Source organism: Eretmochelys imbricata, chromosome 7 (genome assembly GCF_965152235.1).
Source record: "Eretmochelys imbricata isolate rEreImb1 chromosome 7, rEreImb1.hap1, whole genome shotgun sequence".
Lineage (NCBI taxonomy): Eukaryota > Metazoa > Chordata > Testudines > Cheloniidae > Eretmochelys > Eretmochelys imbricata.
This window is the reverse complement of record NC_135578.1, coordinates 78,636,299-78,653,245: the sequence shown is the minus strand read 5'-3', so window position 1 is coordinate 78,653,245 and position 16,947 is coordinate 78,636,299. Positions and strand designations below refer to the sequence as shown.

General features: G+C 47.3%; 1 protein-coding gene across 3 annotated transcripts in view; it reads right to left on the bottom strand.

Moving 5' to 3' along the window:
- The window catches only part of REEP3 (receptor accessory protein 3), an 80,105-nt gene extending 67,499 nt beyond the window's left edge, over positions 1-12,606 (bottom strand). The window contains exons 1-2 of one of the 3 annotated variants that reach the window (XM_077821666.1): positions 12,493-12,593; positions 10,490-10,587 (exon numbers count right to left, since the gene is read on the bottom strand). Coding sequence is in view for 1 of the 3 variants with exons in the window: in XM_077821665.1 (XP_077677791.1) it covers positions 12,493-12,524 (32 nt within the window). In the remaining 2 variants the exon portion in view is untranslated. Of the gene's footprint in view, positions 1-10,489; positions 10,588-12,492 lie in introns of all 3 variants that reach the window. The other 2 variants (XM_077821665.1, XM_077821667.1) reach the window with 2 other exon arrangements.
- Between the last annotated feature and the right edge of the window lie 4,341 nt (positions 12,607-16,947).

The following is a 16,947-nucleotide window of genomic DNA, read 5'->3' as shown; positions in this document are numbered from 1 at the left end:
AGATAAAGGCTCAGCAGAATATTGCAACAAACCCTAGTAATCCTTCTCCAAGTACCACTTCCCATCCCAGAAAGTTCCCCACCTACAAGGCAGGCGATGATACTGAGGCCTTCCTAGAAAACTTTGAAAGGGCCTGCCTTGGGTACAACATCTCTACTGACCAATACATGGTAGAGCTGAGGCCGCAGCTCAGTGGACCCTTAGCTGAGGTGGCAGCTGAAATGCCTAAAGAACACATGAACAAGTATGAACTGTTTAAATCCAAGGCGAGAGTCAGAATGGGGATAACACCCGAGCAGTCTCGTCGGAGGTTCAGAGCCCTAAGGTGGAAACCAGACATGTCATTTACCTGACATGCCTACCACATTGTGAAACATTGGGATGCCTGGATATCAGGAGCAAGTGTTGAATCTCCAGTAAATTTGCCCTTCCTAATGCAAATGGAACAATTCTTAGAGGGTGTTCCTGAGGAAATAGAAAGATACATCCTAGATGGGAAACCCAAAACTGTAATTGAGGCAGGAGAGATTGGAGCCAGATGGGTGGAGGTGGCAGAGAAGAAGAAAACTGGTCGCAGTTGAAGCGGAGACCAGAAGGGACCACCCCAGACCACACCCTATTACCGGGGGCCGCCCAAGGCCCCACCTACCTCCCAAAGAACCCTCCAGACCCCTTATCGTCCCACCACCCCGTTCTCCAGCAACCCTCCTCACCCCAGTGACCTGTCAGCTGGACGATGTTTTAAATGTAACGAGCTGGGGCATGTAAAGGCCAACTGCCCCAAGAACCCCATGTAGCCAGACAGCCAGCCCCCCCCCCCCCCCCCCCCAGACCAGCATTGCTGGAAACACAGGAGGAAGCCGGAACAGGGCACTTAACATATATTCCAGCACAGCCTTTGAAGCTGTGAAAGCACAGGTGTGCTGCTACAATGTGCCTCTGGGAGCAGATACAAGGATTAAGCTCACAGCAGGCAGAGGCCCTGTGACAGACATGGCTCTTAGCCCCTACTAAATAGCGTGATGCACACACACCAACATCCTAGTTGGGAAAATATTTACCCTGATAAAAGAAATGTCCAGTAGTCGACACTTATTGTTTCTCTCCCTTGCAAGTGTAAACTACTCTTGCGAAAGCTGGCGTCACCCAGACAGACCAGCCTCAATTTGGCATAAGAAAGGAGAAAGAGAATAAAGGAGTACAGAGGTATAAGTAGGGGACCTACAGCACCATGATTTTTGAGTGCTTTTCACTATCTATCTGCTGGTCAGATAAGTGACAGCCTCCCAAGGCTTCTGCAGCTAAGAGGGTCCCTACGCCTTGTCCCTTATTCGTCTTTCCGCGGAATTGAGTGACCGATCCTGGCTTGGCACCGCTGGAATCGAGAGATGCAAGGAGGGTAAGAAGCACCCACACCTGATCTCCTATCTTTAGTGTACACATATTTTGAAATAGAGCTCTATACTTTGTTTTCTTTCTTTGGGATTGTGGCTTCAGTTTTGTAACTTGTTTGTGTGTGTAACATCTCTACATTTAAATAAGTAGGCACTAGCAATTTTGTAACCACATGATTAGAATCTAGCTTAATAAATTTTGGTAACCATTTGTGCATAAGCCTGACTTGTTTTCTCTGGTTTACTGTAAAGCAGCCAACACAATTAAAGAACCTCAGCCGTTTTGGCTCTAAAGCCTGGCCATTAGGTGAGAGTACTAAGAGCCTAGCGTTGAGTTGTGCCGCCTCCACGGGGCAAACTCTTGGGGCACCTGTCAGTCAATCCTGGCTGCCCGCTGCGAAGGAGCTCTGAGCTCTAGCAGTTAAAGTCACGGGTGTGGAGAGGCTCTTAGTGCTGCCATTGGGGCACCTGTCAGTCAGTATTGACTGCCCGCTGCGAAGGAGCTCTGAGCTCTAGCAGTTAAAGTCACGGGTGGTTAGGACCTTGGGGCATCCGTCAGCCTAGCCCGGGCTGCCCGCCGCGAAGGGACAGTGCGTCCTAGCGGTTAAAGTCACGGATGGTATAAACGGGCATAGCTGGCACCTCACCAAACATCCTTGGCCGTCGGCTAACACCCCAACAGATTACAGTTCATTGCACCGGAATCACACCAGAGGTCCACAGGCCCAGATACCTCCCAGATACCCTTGGAGCGGAGGGAAACTGTGAGTGTGGGCGGGAAGAAGGTCACCGCGTGGAGGGACACCGGAGCACAAGTGTCAGCTATCCATGCTTCCTTAGTGGACCCCAATTTAATCAACCGAGAGATCCAAGTGACGATTCAACCCTTCAAGTCCAACTCTTTCAATTTGCCTACAGCCAAGTTGCCTGTCCAGTACAAGGGCTGGTCAGGAATGTGGGCTTTTGCAGTCTATGATGATTATCCCATCCCCATGCTGTTGGGGGAAGACTTGGCCAAGCATGTGAAGCAGGCCAAGAGGGTGGGAACGGTCACCCGCAGCCAGGCTAAACAAGCCGTGAGGCCTAGCTCTGTTCCGGAAACTTCTATCAGGACCCAGTCAGAGGTGATGGACCCGGACCCCAGACCAATGTCTGCAACAGCAGTAGTGGATCCAGTCCCAGAGACCCAGACGGAACCAGTCCCAGAACCGGAACCAGCCGAACAACCAACACCAGACCCCGTGTCAGCACTGAATCCAGTACTTGCAACCTCAACACCAGAGGGCCCCACCGAACCTGAACTGGCAGCCGCCGATAACCCTACACAAGAGGCTCAGCCGGAGCCTGAATCCCAACATAGTGCACCAGCGGAGAGCGGTTCACAGTCAACAGAAACAGCTCCATCCCCTATATCGCTTCCAGAGGGACCAAGCCTAGGTCCACAATCCCATGAGGAACTGATGTCTCCAGCATCAAGGGAACAGTTCCAGACCGAACAGGAAGCAGATGAAAGCCTCCAGAGAGCTTGGACGGCGGCACGGAGCAACCCACCGCCTCTCAGCTCTTCTAATCGATCCAGGTTTGTTGTAGAAAGAGGACTTTTATACAAGGAAACTCTTTCTGGTGGACACCAGGAAGACTGGCATCCTCAGAGACAGTTGGTAGTTCCAACTAAATACTGGGCCAAGCTCTTGAGCTTAGCCCACGATCACCCTAGTGGCCATGTTGGGGTGAACGGGACCAAAGACCGTTTGGGGGGGATCATTCCACTGGGAGGGAATGGGCAAGGATGTTTCTACCTATGTCCAGTCTTGTGAGGTGTGCCAAAGAGTGGGAAAACCCCAAGACCAGGTCAAAGCCCCTCTACAACCACTCCCCATCATTGAAGTTCCATTTCAGCGAGTAGCTGTGGATATTCTGGGTCCTTTTCCGAAAAAGACAGCCAGAGGAAAGCAGTACATACTGACTTTCATGGATTTTGCCACCCGATGGCCGGAAGCAGTAGCTCTAAGCAACACCAGGGCTAAAAGTGTGTGCCAGGCACTAGCAGACATTTTTGCCAGGGTAGGTTGGCCCTCCAACATCCTCACCGATGCAGGGACTAATTTCCTGGCAGGAACTATGAAAAACCTTTGGGAAGCTCATGGGGTAAATCACTTGGTTGCCACTCCTTACCACCATCAAACAAATGGCATGGTGGAGAAGTTTAATGGAACTTTGGGGGACATGATACGTAAATTCGTAAATGAGCACTCCCATGATTGGGACCTAGTGTTGCAGCAGTTGCTCTTTGCCTACAGAGCTGTACCACATCCCAGTTTAGGGTTTTCCCCATTTGAACTTGTATATGGCCGTGAGGTTAAGGGGCCATTGCAGTTGGTGAAGAAGCAATGGGAGGGATTTACACCTTCTCCAGGAACTAACATTCTGGACTTTGTAACCAACCTACAAAACACCCTCCGAACCTCTTTAGCCCTTGCTAGAGAAAACTTACAGGATGCTCAAAAAGAGCAAAAAGCCTGGTATGATAAACATGCCAGAGAGCGTTCCTTCAAAGTAGGAGACCAGGTCATGGTCTTAAGGGTGCTCCAGGCCCATAAAATGGAAGCATCGTGGGAAGGGCCATTCACGGTCCAGGAGCGCCTGGGAGCTGTTAATTATCTCATAGCATTCCCCACCTCCAACCGAAAGCCTAAGGTGTACCATATTAATTCTCTAAAGCCCTTTTATTCCAGAGAATTAAAGGTTTGTCAGTTTACAGCCCCGGGAGGAGAGGACGCTGAGTGGCCTGAAGGTGTCTACTACGAAGGGAAAAGTGCTGGTGGTGTGGAAGAGGTGAACCTCTCCATGACCCTTGGGCGTATGCAGCGACAGCAGATCCAGGAGCTGTGCACTACCTACGCGCCAACGTTCTCAGCCACCCCAGGACTGACTGAACGGGCATACCACTCCACTGACACAGGTAATGCTCACCCAATTAGGGTCCAACCTTACCGGGTGTCTCCTCAAGCTAAAACTGCTATAGAACGGGAGATCCAGGATATGTTACAGATGGGTGTAATCCGCCCCTCTGAAAGTGCATGGGCATCTCCAGTGGTTCTAGTTCCCAAACCAGATGGGGAAATACGTTTTTGCGTGGACTACCGTAAGCTAAATGCTGTAACTCGTCCAGACAACTATCCAATGCCACGCACAGATGAACTATTAGAGAAACTGGGATGGGCCCAGTTCATCTCTACCTTGGACTTAACCAAGGGGTACTGGCAGGTACCGCTAGATGAATCTGCCAAGGAAAGGTCAGCCTTCATCACACATCTCGGGCTGTATGAATTTAATGTACTCCCTTTCGGGCTGCGAAATGCACCCGCCACTTTCCAAAGACTTGTAGATGGTCTCCTAGCGGGATTAGGAGAATATGCAGTCGCCTACCTTGATGACGTGGCCATATTTTCGGATTCCTGGGCAGACCACCTGGAACATCTACAAAAAGTCCTTGAGCGCATAAGGGAGGCAGGACTAACTGTTAAGGCTAAGAAGTGTCAAATAGGCCTAAACAGAGTGACTTACCTTGGACACCAGGTGGGTCAAGGAACTATCAGCCCCCTACAGGCCAAAGTGGATGCTATCCAAAAGTGGCCTGTCCCAAAGTCAAAGAAACAGGTTCAATCCTTCTTAGGCTTGGCCGGTTATTACAGACGATTTGTACCGCACTACAGCCAAATCGCTGCCCCACTGACAGACCTAACCAAAAAGAAACAGCCAAATGCTGTTCAGTGGACCGGAAAGTGTCAGAAGGCCTTTAACAAGCTTAAAGCGACACTCATGTCTGACCCTGTACTAAGGGTCTTTGACAAACCGTTCCTAGTAACCACAGATGCGTCCGAGCGTGGTGTGGGAGCAGTTTTAATGCAGAAAGGCCCTGATCAAGAATTCCACCCTGTAGTGTTTCTCAGCAAAAAACTGTCTGAGAGGGAAAGCAACTGGTCAGTCACTGAAAAAGAATGTTACGCCATTGTCTATGCTCTGGAAAAGCTACGCCCATATGTTTGGGGACGGCGTTTCCACCTGCAAACCGACCATGCTGCACTGAAGTGGCTTCACACCGTCAAGGAAACTAACAAAAAACTTCTTCGGTGGAGTTTAGCTCTCCAAGATTTTGATTTCGACATCCAACACATCTCAGGAGCTTCTAACAAAGTGGCTGATGCACTCTCCCGTGAAAGTTTCCCAGGGTCAACTGGTTAAAATCGTCCTTGAGATGTGGAAAATATTGTTAGTATTTATGTACTTGGTAGTATATTTAGAGATGCATGTGTCTTATTAACTCTGTTTTTCCTAGAGCTCCAGGAAGAAATCCCAGCCAGTGTTTCACCCTAGCTGAGATTTGGGGGGCGTGTCATAAATATAAAGGGAAGGGTAAACCCCTTTGAAATCCCTCCTGGCCAGGGGAAAGCTCCTCTCACCTGTAAAGGGTTAAGAAGCCAGAGGTAACCTTGCTGGCACCTGACCAAAATGACCAATGAGGAGACAAGATACTTTCAAAAGCTGGGAGGAGGGAGAGAAACAAAGGGTCTGTGTCTGTCTGTATGCTGGTCTTTGCCAGGGATAGACCAGGAATGGAGTCTTAGAACTTTTAGTAAGTAATCTAGCTAGGTATGTGTTAGATTATGATTTCTTTAAATGGCTGGGAAAAGAATTGTGCTGAATAGAATAACTATTTCTGTCTGTGTATCTTTTTTGTAACTTAAGGTTTTGCCTAGAGGGGTTCTCTATGTTTTTGAATCTAATTACCCTGTAAGATATCTACCATCCTGATTTTACAGGGGGGATTTCTTTATTTCTATTTACTTCTATTTTTTATTAAAAGTCTTCTTGTAAAAACTGAATGCTTTTTCATTGTTCTCAGATCCAAGGGTTTGGGTTTGTGGTCACCTATGCAAATTGGTGAGGCTTTTTATCCAACATTTCCCAGGAAAGGGGGGGGGTGCAAGTGTTGGGAGGATTGTGCATTGTTCTTAAGATCCAAGGGTCTGGGTCTGTAGTCACTTAGGCAAATTGGTGAGGCTTTTTACCAAACCTTGTCCAGGAAGTGGAGTGCAGGGTTTTGGGAAGTATTTTGGGGGGAAAGACGCGTCCAAACAGCTCTTCCCCAGTAACCAGTATTAGTTTGGTGGTGGTAGCGGCCAGTCCAAGGACAACGGGTGGAATCTTTTGTACCTTGGGGAAGTTTTGACCTAAGCTGGTAAAGATAAGCTTAGGAGGTTTTTCATGCAGGTCCCCACATCTGTACCCTCGAGTTCAGAGTGGGGGAGGAACCTTGACAACAGCCCTATAATAAAGCATTTGCTTGGACAAGTTCAGATATTTCATGAAGGATTAGTCAAAGCACTGACAATATATGGGCCAGTTATTTTAACCCCTTCTAGTATTATTCAAAACTGTCCACATATTAGTCAAAAGTATGTACTCCAATCGTGGCTCTGACCTGATTCCTTCCAGCCCTAGCAGTCACTACATATCACTGTAATTTTACTAAATCTGAGATGAGTCTCCTGAAATTGAAGTCTATTCTACAGAAACTATAATTTAGGTTATTTTATTTTAAAGACACTTGGGGCAAATGTAGCAAATCCACCGTCTGATAATAGATCAGCAGAGGGCCAGGTTATGTCTGCTTCAGATGAATCTGCTGCGGCTCTTCTGACTACCAAATAGAAAGCAGTAGGTCAGCCAGAAGGCAAAGGTTCTATGGCAGTTGGGACAACAGCTGGAGACCTGGAGGGACACCAATAAAGGCAGCTGCTCCAGGAGGCTGCTCAGGATGAATAAAACCAGGGTTTCTGGAGTTGTTTGTGTGCCATCTGGTCTGTCTCTATTTAAAATATAGAGGACTCATGTGGATATTCTATAGATACGAACAACTGCACCATACCCAATTCAGTTACATTATTTCCCCTTTCAAACACTAGCCAACTCAACTTCCGCAAGGCCCTGAAATAAGCATCGTTTGGCTGAGGGGCACCAATGTTTAGATCTTTCCCACTGTGTCATTCCATTTCCAAACCCACAAAACTGGGTCCAGCAGAACAAGGCCGGGGGAAGGGGGGCAGGGCAGGGCAGAGGAGCAGATCAAGAAGCAAGAAAGGAAATTTATCAGGGCAAGGAGCCAGAGCAAGCTTGGGAGTTGGGTGAAAGAAGCAGAAGCAGGAAGGAATCAAAGACTGGAGACCATTTAATTGAAAGCCGGCTCTTATAGCTGGGGCCCTACCAAATTCAAGTCCATGAAAAACGTGTCACGGACCATGAAATCTGGTCTCCCCTCTCCTGCGTCAAATCTGGTCTTTTGTGTGCTTTTACCCTATAGTATACAGATTTCACTGGGAAGACCAGCGTTTCTCAAATTGGGCGTCCTGAAGCAAAAGGAAATCACAAGGTTATTTTAGGGGGATTGCAGTATTGCAACCCTTACTTCTGCACTGCCTTCAGAGCCGGGTGGCCAGAGAGTGGCAGCTGTTGGCCGGGCGGCCAGCTCTCAAGGCAGCACCCGCCGGCTGCAGCACAGAAGTAAGAGTGGCAATACCATACCCTGCCATCCTTACTTCTGCGCAGCTGCTGGCAGCAGCTCCGCCTTCAGAGCCCGTCTCCTGGCCTGCAGCCACTGCTCTCCAGCTGCCCAGCTCTGAAGGCAACACCGCCGCCACCAGCAGAAGTAAGGATAGCAATACCGCAATGGCCCTACAATAACCTTGCGACCCCCACAACTATTTTTGGGGTCAGGACCAATGTTCCCTCTAATTTTTGACAGGCCGTGTACACAAAAAATTTCTTCTGTGCAAATTTTTGTGCATGCGGTGTTTCACCGTGTGTGCAGATTTTAGGGTCTGTGTGCGCATGCACACGCACACAGCTTAGCAGGGACAGTGGTCAGGACCCCTACCATTATACCACCATGAAATTTCAGATTTAAATAGCTGAAATCATGAAATTTAGGATTTTTGAAATCCCATGACCGTGAAGTTCACCAAAATGGACTGTGAATTTGGTAGAGCCCTACTTATAGCATGCCCCATACCTTCTCCTGACCTCCTTCCCCATTTCCCACTCCAGCTCCCTTCCCTCACCAACTCCATTTCAGTTTTTACTCCCCTAGCTTCACACAGGACCTGTTCTCTTGCCTCACAGTCCCTTAGTTTACTCTCCTGGATGCAGTCATCCATCCTCCTGCCTCCACCTTTCTGAGATACTGGATATAGCCACTTTGTCAGGGCTCTGCAGCTAGGAAATGGGGCAAGCAGAGTACAAAGGGGGTCTTAAGACCTGTACTTTTAAACATCTCCCCTTCTCCCAGAAAAGACAAAAGTTATCTGAGCCTCTCAAGGAGAGTCAATGAAGAGCAGAACCACACTACATACTGCCTCAGTTCTCCCCTTCCTCCCCATAAAAATCTGAAAAGTGGGGATAACAACCTGCTTCTTGCACAGGCTGCTGTAGCATTAATTTACTTTTAAGTCTCTGGATGAGAGATGTGCCAAGTACAACATTCAGTCATTTTGTGTAAAATAATGCCCAGCATCATCATTATGGGCCATATGTCATAATTACAAACTAAGGTTCTCAGCCATGGCTAGTCTAGGACTGTTGCTTTCAACAATACATGAAACTACTACATGAGATAGCTGACTCTGCTTTTTTAACCCACTGAAGTTCTTATCAAACATTATATTGCTTTGTATTAATTATATGTGACCTAATGCAGTAACAGAAATAAGTGGAAGCAGGTGACTGCATATTTAGCTACACATTTGATATGAGCATGTTTACATATGAATGTATGCATTGAGTATTTGAATAGGGATACTTGCAGTCACAGTCTACTTTAGCCATCAGTGATCTAAACATTGACTAGCAATATCTTTGACTACAACATTTGTTTGCGAACTGGGTACGTTGACTTAAGATTTTTCTGGACTCATTTAAGCATCCGCTATCAAGACTGAACAGTTAGTTTGGGGCTTTGTTCTGTGAAGTTTGTCAAAACAAATAAAGCTTAAGTTACAGGGAAAACTGTCAAAATCCAAAATGAGGGATAAGACAGCAGCAGAGAAACAAGCTCAACAACATGGGAATGATTTCCTTACAACAAATAAAAAGTTTACAGCCTCAGCTTCATGACTATTACTGTAAATAGAAACAGCAGAAACAGCAAAAATATCAGCTTCATGAGAGAAAAGCATTTTCTCGAAAATGGATAGAGATTATCAAGCAGTTTAGGTCAAAGCGTAGGCATTTTCATTACAATATAACAGTCAATATTTGAATACGGAAAAGGCCTAACACTTTTCTCTTTTAGAATTTATCCTCTTAAGTGCCATCTTACTGTTGGCATTAGGAGCATCCACAGGAAAGCTAGTACACCAGCACATCTCTCCTCTTCACATTTGTTTCCTTATCTTTTATGGCCATACACTCACTCAGCAGCCCTCCCACCCTCTACTCCAACACCTATTTTCTTTTGGTGCAGCCAGGGAAGCACTATGGGATGTGCTAAACCCCGATCTCCAGCACCATGGTAGAACGCAGCCTGGATAGAATAGGCAGAGATACCATGCAGCTCTACAGGCCTTCAACCGCCCGCCCCCCACCGGTCCCTGTAGAAAGGCTCAGAATCCAGGCTGCAGTACCCCTCCCTGCTGCGTCCCTGTCCACAGCTTTCCCTCCCAGTCCACAGCACTGGGACACTGCCAGGGGCTCCCCAATTGGACAAGGATTGGGCACCTCAGCCCATTATTGCTTGAGAGAGAAGAAGGTCACTGGCCACAGGCAGGTTTGAAGGAACACAGACAGGGAAGAAAGCACTGGGGTTGGATGGACCTCTCCCTGAGCAAGTCACAGTGCTTCCTTCCTTAGTTGCAGCCTAACAAATCTGCCTATGACTGAGGTCAACCACCCCCCGCAAAAAAACACCTCCGCCCCCCCCCCCCCCCCCAGTTGTCTATATGCAGCATGACAGTTGCTAATATCCGAATGCCATTAACACTGTAGTCAATCAGATAGGATTGGTTCTCAGGTAAGTGCTGCTGATAACCAAAAGTCACCTTTATCAGGATTGGTAGCATCCCTTGTATTCTGTTCTTGTGACAAGTTTCTTTGGTGAGGTTTTTTTTTCTTTTGTTCCTAGTAAGCATTTTGAACCCTGTGAAATTTAAGAGGTCACACTGCAGTTGTTCCTAAAAATTCTACACCATTCTTCATTAAAATGGTTACTGGACAAATGTTTTAAACAGTTAACTTGCTTATTTTTTTTAAGTATCACATGTTATGGAAATGTAGCTATTATTTAATACAATAATTTTGTTTAAGCTATATGCCTATTGTATACTCTAATAAAGTGGGGGGAAGGAAAATGACCAATCACATTGTAGGAGAAGCTCTGGTATCACACAAAGCTACTCTTGGGTTAGTATGTAGATATATCAATTATGGTCAGGAAACTGATTGCCGCCATAAATTCAGCAGATTTAGCTTACACAATTATGATTGTTAGCAAAGTCTGAAGGTGTAATGTTATAGACTAATTAATAGCTAACACCCCACCCTCTCACACAGGTGTGCCAGTTGGGCCAAATACTCCATCATCTGTGTAGTCTCCCTACAATAACCAAATTGTTATATGCAAATTAGCTGTAAAGTCAATGTGGTGATTGGTTTAGTTACCTATCTCTGATATCACAATGGTCTAGGACTCTTGAAGCATTGATACCTGAGTATACCCACACAAGTCAAAATGGCTGATACTTAAATTGTAGGATAACAAACTTCAAACCCCAGTGAGGATAGTTGAAAATATCACCAGGTTCAAAGAGCCCTCAACCATGCTTATAGCTCTGTCCATCACTCACTCAGACCTTGCAAGTACCAGAGTGGCAATCCTGGAATCTTATTCTATAGATACCTATTAGCCAGGGGCCTGGTTGAGTCTCTCCCCAACTCACTATTACATCTTTTTAATTTTATTACAGCACCTTTTTAATTTTAAGCACCAGCAATCTGCTTCCATTTTGGTTAGGTGGAGCCCAGGCTTCCTGTATAAGCCCCCCCTTTCCCCAAAGTTTCCCCAGTGCCTAATAAATATAAACCCCTACTCCTTACACCATCACCTCATCCATGCATTAAGACCCTGCATTTCTGCCTGTCTAACTGGCCCTGGGCATGGAACTGGAAGCATTTAAGAGAATGCTACCATGGAGGCCCTGAACTTCAATCTCCTACCTTGCAGCCTTAATTTGGCCTCCAGGACCTCTCGCCTATCCTTCCCTATGTCATTGGTAGCTATATGTACCACAACCACTGGCTCCTCCCCAACACTACACATAAACCTGTCTAGATGTCTCAAGAGATCTGCAACCTTTGCACCAGGCAGGCAAGTCACCATTCGCTTCTCCCAGTCATCACATACCCAGCTATCTATGTTTTTAATGATCAAATGGCCATTACTAATATCGGTCTCTCCCTAATAACTGGAGTTCCCTCCCCCAGAGAGGGACACGAAACGTTTCCATGCATTACTAAGCCGCTGGAAGCATAGGCAGACAAAGGTCAAGCCCACACATGACCGAAGCAGGCTGCCTGAGGGCACAGGAATCTGGCTCAGGCTGTCACACTGGGAGCAGGGAGCCCTCTGGAGACACAGCCCTGGGGGCCCATTCCCCAGGACTCGGCTCCCCTCCCCCCAAGCTGTCTGCGCGTTACTGCAGCGCAGGAATGTCAAGTGACAGCAACCAGACAAAGGGGCCGAACCGGGGACACCAGGCCGTAAATGCCGCGCGCTGTCAGGGGCCCAGGAGCAGAGAGGCCACCGGGCGGCGCTTCGGCTGCACAGGACGGCCTTCGCGTCCCTCCTTGAGGGCACTAAGGAGACGCTAACAACAGCCCCGGCGGCGCACGGCTGAACCGCGCCAGCTGCGCAGGGGCCTCGGCAGGGTCGCCGTGGTCACCGGCCGCGAGCCATCCCCCCCAGGCCGACCCCTCCCCACACAGAAGAGGAGACACTTGAGCTCCCGAGCACAGTCCCCACAGGAGACCGGACTCGGTCACTTACACAACCGCTCGGGAGATTATCCACGACACCATCCTGGCCGAGGCAGCTGCCGCTTCTCGCCGCCAGCAGCAGCTGAACTCCAGAGCCCGGCCCTAAGTGGCTCCACCCCCCGGGACGCCTTCCTTCCAGGCCCTGCAGCCCCACTCACTCCACGCCCAGGCTCGGAAAGGCCACGCCTCTACAACGTGATTGGCTGCAGCACAAGCCGCTGCCCCCACGCTTGTTAGGTTGCACAAGCGCTGTGGTCACATGCGACGGGGCGGGGAGCGGGCCGTTCACATGGTCAGCGCATGCGCGCAGCTTTCTCTGGGCGGGGCTGGGTCCCCTCTAGCATTAGCCTGGCCCAAGGAGGGGTTCTGATGGTTCCTACAGAACCGGGGGTGCGGGGGGACAGCTCTGCCGCCTGCGTGGACCGGGGTCTGGAAGCCCGCACTCTTCAGCGGGCGGCGGGCACCTCGGGGTTGCTCATGTCTCTTCAGAGCCCCCAGCACGGAACAGAGCCGGTGGAGACAGGGCCGCCGGGTGCGGGGGGGACCAGTCTTTCTCCCAGGAAGACAGATACAACAGCAGCCGCCTTATAGGACCAGTGAAGGGGTCCTGGTGCGGGATGTTGGGGGAGAGGCAGTCCGGTCTAATTAAAGGCTAATAACGGGCATCTCCAGCTACCTGCCTGTGAACTGACCAAGTGTCACCACAGCAGAAAGTTAAAACTGATTTTTTTCAACATCCTAAATTAGTTCTCCCGCTGGTCAGTTCTAGGCTTGTAATGATTTAACTCACCGCTATGACTCAACCACTGAGTTATAGCACAAACTAGCTAATTCTTCTTTAACATTGTGTTCAAGTGAGATGTAAAATGCACACACAAATGAGATTATTTCAGCTTGTCAGGAAGAAGCCTAAAACAATCAGAAGGACTTCTGGAGTACCAAGGAGTAATTGAGGACATAGTGCAAAGGAGCCAAATCATTTTCTTGCATCAGTCTTCAAAGGATAAAGATATCTACCCCACTGTGACCCTTTTTCAGGTAATATAAAGGAGGTATTACCACAAAATAAGACATGTCAAAACAGCGAGGGTGCTGGAACAAATTCATGAAAGAGCAAAGTCACCAGCTGTTAATCCAAGAGAACTGAAGGCTTTCACGTGAGCCTCAAATGTAGGCCACTGACTTTAGCTTTAGTACTAGCAAAGTTGGCTGAAACAGTAAACTATTTAAAAAAAACCCCAAACTATATGATAGGCGCTAACCATTACAGCTCCTGTAAAAGAAAATTGTACCTCCAGTCAACATGCTCAAATAATTGTAGTAATTAAAATAGTGCAGTGGGGTCCAAACTTTTTCCTATCATGCCTGCCCCACTCTTACCAGCAATGGAATCTGTCCATGCCTCACCTCCATTGCTGCACAGCCAAGGCTTCCTCAGCAGAGGAGCTTGGGTCAGAACTGGGGATGGGGGAGAATCTGGGGCTAGAGGTGGAGCTGGCCTGAGGGTGGAGACGGAATGAGGGCAGAGTTTGGCAGGGGATGGATTGGAACTGGGCTAGGGACAGAACAGGGGGTGGAATGGAGGTGGGCGTGGAGTGGAGCTGGGGCCAGAGATGGGTGTTGCTCCCTCCCCACCCCCCATGGGGGCTGGCCCTGACCTTCCCACATGCCCCCGCAAATGTTCCTCCCACAGTTTGGGGACCACCTAAATAGTAGATGAAGAAAAATTGATTGACAGGCTTTTCATAACGCCTTTAACAATATCTTTTTTTAGGGACTATAAGGAATCCAGGAGTACTGGAATGAGATGCAATATACTATCAGATTATAAACTGACTAGGAAACAAAAGTCACAGGTAGGAGTAAAAGGTAAAATTTTCACCATGGCAAAGGTTAATAGTACAATGCCTTTAGGCACAAAGTGTGGTGTTTATTCATGATGTGGAAAAAGGTGTCAAACAGTGAGGTGACAACATTCGCAGATGACATTTAAGTCAATCAAGACTAGAAAAGACTGAGGAACTTCAGCAAAATATAATCCTAAATGAAAGGACAGCACAATAGCAGATTGAAGACCAAGGACAGGCTAGGCCCGTTACTCAATGAGAGGGTGGAAATAATAACAGAAAATGTGGAAACGGCTTAATTCCTTCTTTCTTTCGGTTTTCACCAAGAAGGTTGTTGGTGATTGGACGTCTAACATGGTGAATGTCAGTGAAAATGAGGTAGGATCAGAGGCTAAAATAAGAAAAGAACAAGTTAAAAATTACTTAGACAAGTTAGATATCTTCAAGTCATTCCAGAAGACTGGAAAGGGCCAAATATAGTTCCCATCTATAAAAAGGGAAATTTGGACAACTCGGGGAATTACAGACTAGTCAGCTTAATTTCTGTACCTGGAAAGATAATGGAGCAAATAATTAAGCAATCAATTTGCAAACATCTAGAAGATAATAAGGTAATAAGTAACAGTCACCATGGATTTGTCAAGAACAAATAGTGTCAAACCAACCTGATAGCTTTCTTTGACAGGGTAACAAGTCTTGTGGATGGGGGGAAGTGATAGCTGTGGTATATCTTGATTTTAGTAAAGCTTTTTAAACTGTCTCACATGACCTTCTCACAAATAAACTAGGGAAATACAATCTAGATGGAGTTACTATAAGGTGGGGGCAAAACTGGTTGGAAAACCGTTCCCAGAGAAACAACAAGGAGTCTGGTGGCACCTTAAGCTTTCGTGGGTAAAACACCACTTCTTCATATGCAACTTGTTGTTTTTGTGGATACAGACTAACACGGCTACCCCCTGATACTCGTTCCCAGAGAGTAGTTATCAGTGGTTCACAGTCATGCTGGAAGGGCGTAACGAGCGGGGTCCCACAGGGATCAGTACTGGGTCAGGTTCTGTTCAATATCTTCATCAATGATTTAGATAATGGTATAGGGGGTACACTTATAAAAGTTTGGAGACAATACCAAGCTGGGAGGGGTTGCAAGTGCTTTGGAGGCTAGAATTAAAATTCAAAATGATCTGGACAAACTGGAGAAATGGTCTGAAGTAAATAGGATGAAATTCAATAAGGACAAACGCAGAGTACTCCATTTAGGAAGGAACAATCAGTTGCACACATACGAAATGGGAAATGACTGCCTAGGAAGCAGCACTGTGGAAAGGGATCTGGAGGTCATAGTGGACCATAAGCTAAATATGAATCAACAGTGTAACTCTGTTGCAAAAAAAGCAAATATCATTCTGGGATATATTAGCAGGAGTGTAAGCAAAAGATGAGAAGTAATTCTTCCGCTCTACTCCGCACTGATTAGGCCTCAACTGGAGTATTGTGTCCAGTTCTCAGTGCCACATTTCAGGAAAGATGTGGACAAATTGGAGAAAGTCCAGAGAAGAGCAACAAAAATGATTAAAGGTCTAGAAAACATGACCTATGAGGGAAGACTGCAATCTACCCCATCAGCCAGATCATTAATGAAGATGTTGAACAAAACCGGGCCCAGGACAGACCTGGGGCATTCCGCTTGATACTAGCTTTCAGCTAGACATCGAGCTGTTGATCAGTACCCATTGAGTCCGACAATCTAGCCAGCTTTCTATCCATCTTATAGTCCACTCATCCAATCCATACTTCTTTAACTTGCTGGCAGAAATGCTGTGGGAGACCATATCAAAAGCTTTGCTAAAGTCAAGGTATATCACGTTCACCACTTTCCCCCTATCCACAGAGCCAGTTATCATAGAAGGCAATCAGGTTGGTCAGGCATGATTTGCCCTTGGTGAATCCATGTTGACTGTTCCTGATCACCTTCCTCTCCTCCAAGTGCTTCAAAATGGATTCCTTGAGGACCTGCTCCACAATTTTTGTGGAGACTGAGGTGAGGCTGACTGGTCTGTAGTTCGCTGGATTCTCCTTCTTCCCTTTTTTAAAGATGGGCACTATATTTGCCTTTTTCCAGTTGTCCGGGACTTCCCCTGATCACCACGAGTTTTCAAAGATAATGGCCAATGGCTCTGCAATCACAACATCCAACTTCCTCAGCACCCTCTGATGCTTTGCATCCGGCCCCATGGACTTGTGCATATCCAACTTTTCTAAATAGCCCATAACCTATTCTTTCACCACTGAGGGTTTGTTGCCTCCTCCCCATACTGTGTTGCACAGTGCAGTAGTCTGGAAGCTGACCTTGTCTGTGAAGACCGAGTCAAAAAAAAGCATTGAGTACTTCAGCTTTTTCCACATCATCTGTCACTAGGTTACCTTCCCCATTCAGTAAGGGTACCACACTTTCCCTGACCTCCTTCTTGTTGCTAACATACCTGTAGAAACCTGTCTTGTTACCCTTCACATCTCTTGCTAGCTAAAACTCCAGTTGTGCTTTGGCCTTCCTGATTACACCTCTGCATGCTCGAGTAATATTTTTATACACCTTCCTAGTCATCTGTCCAAGTTTC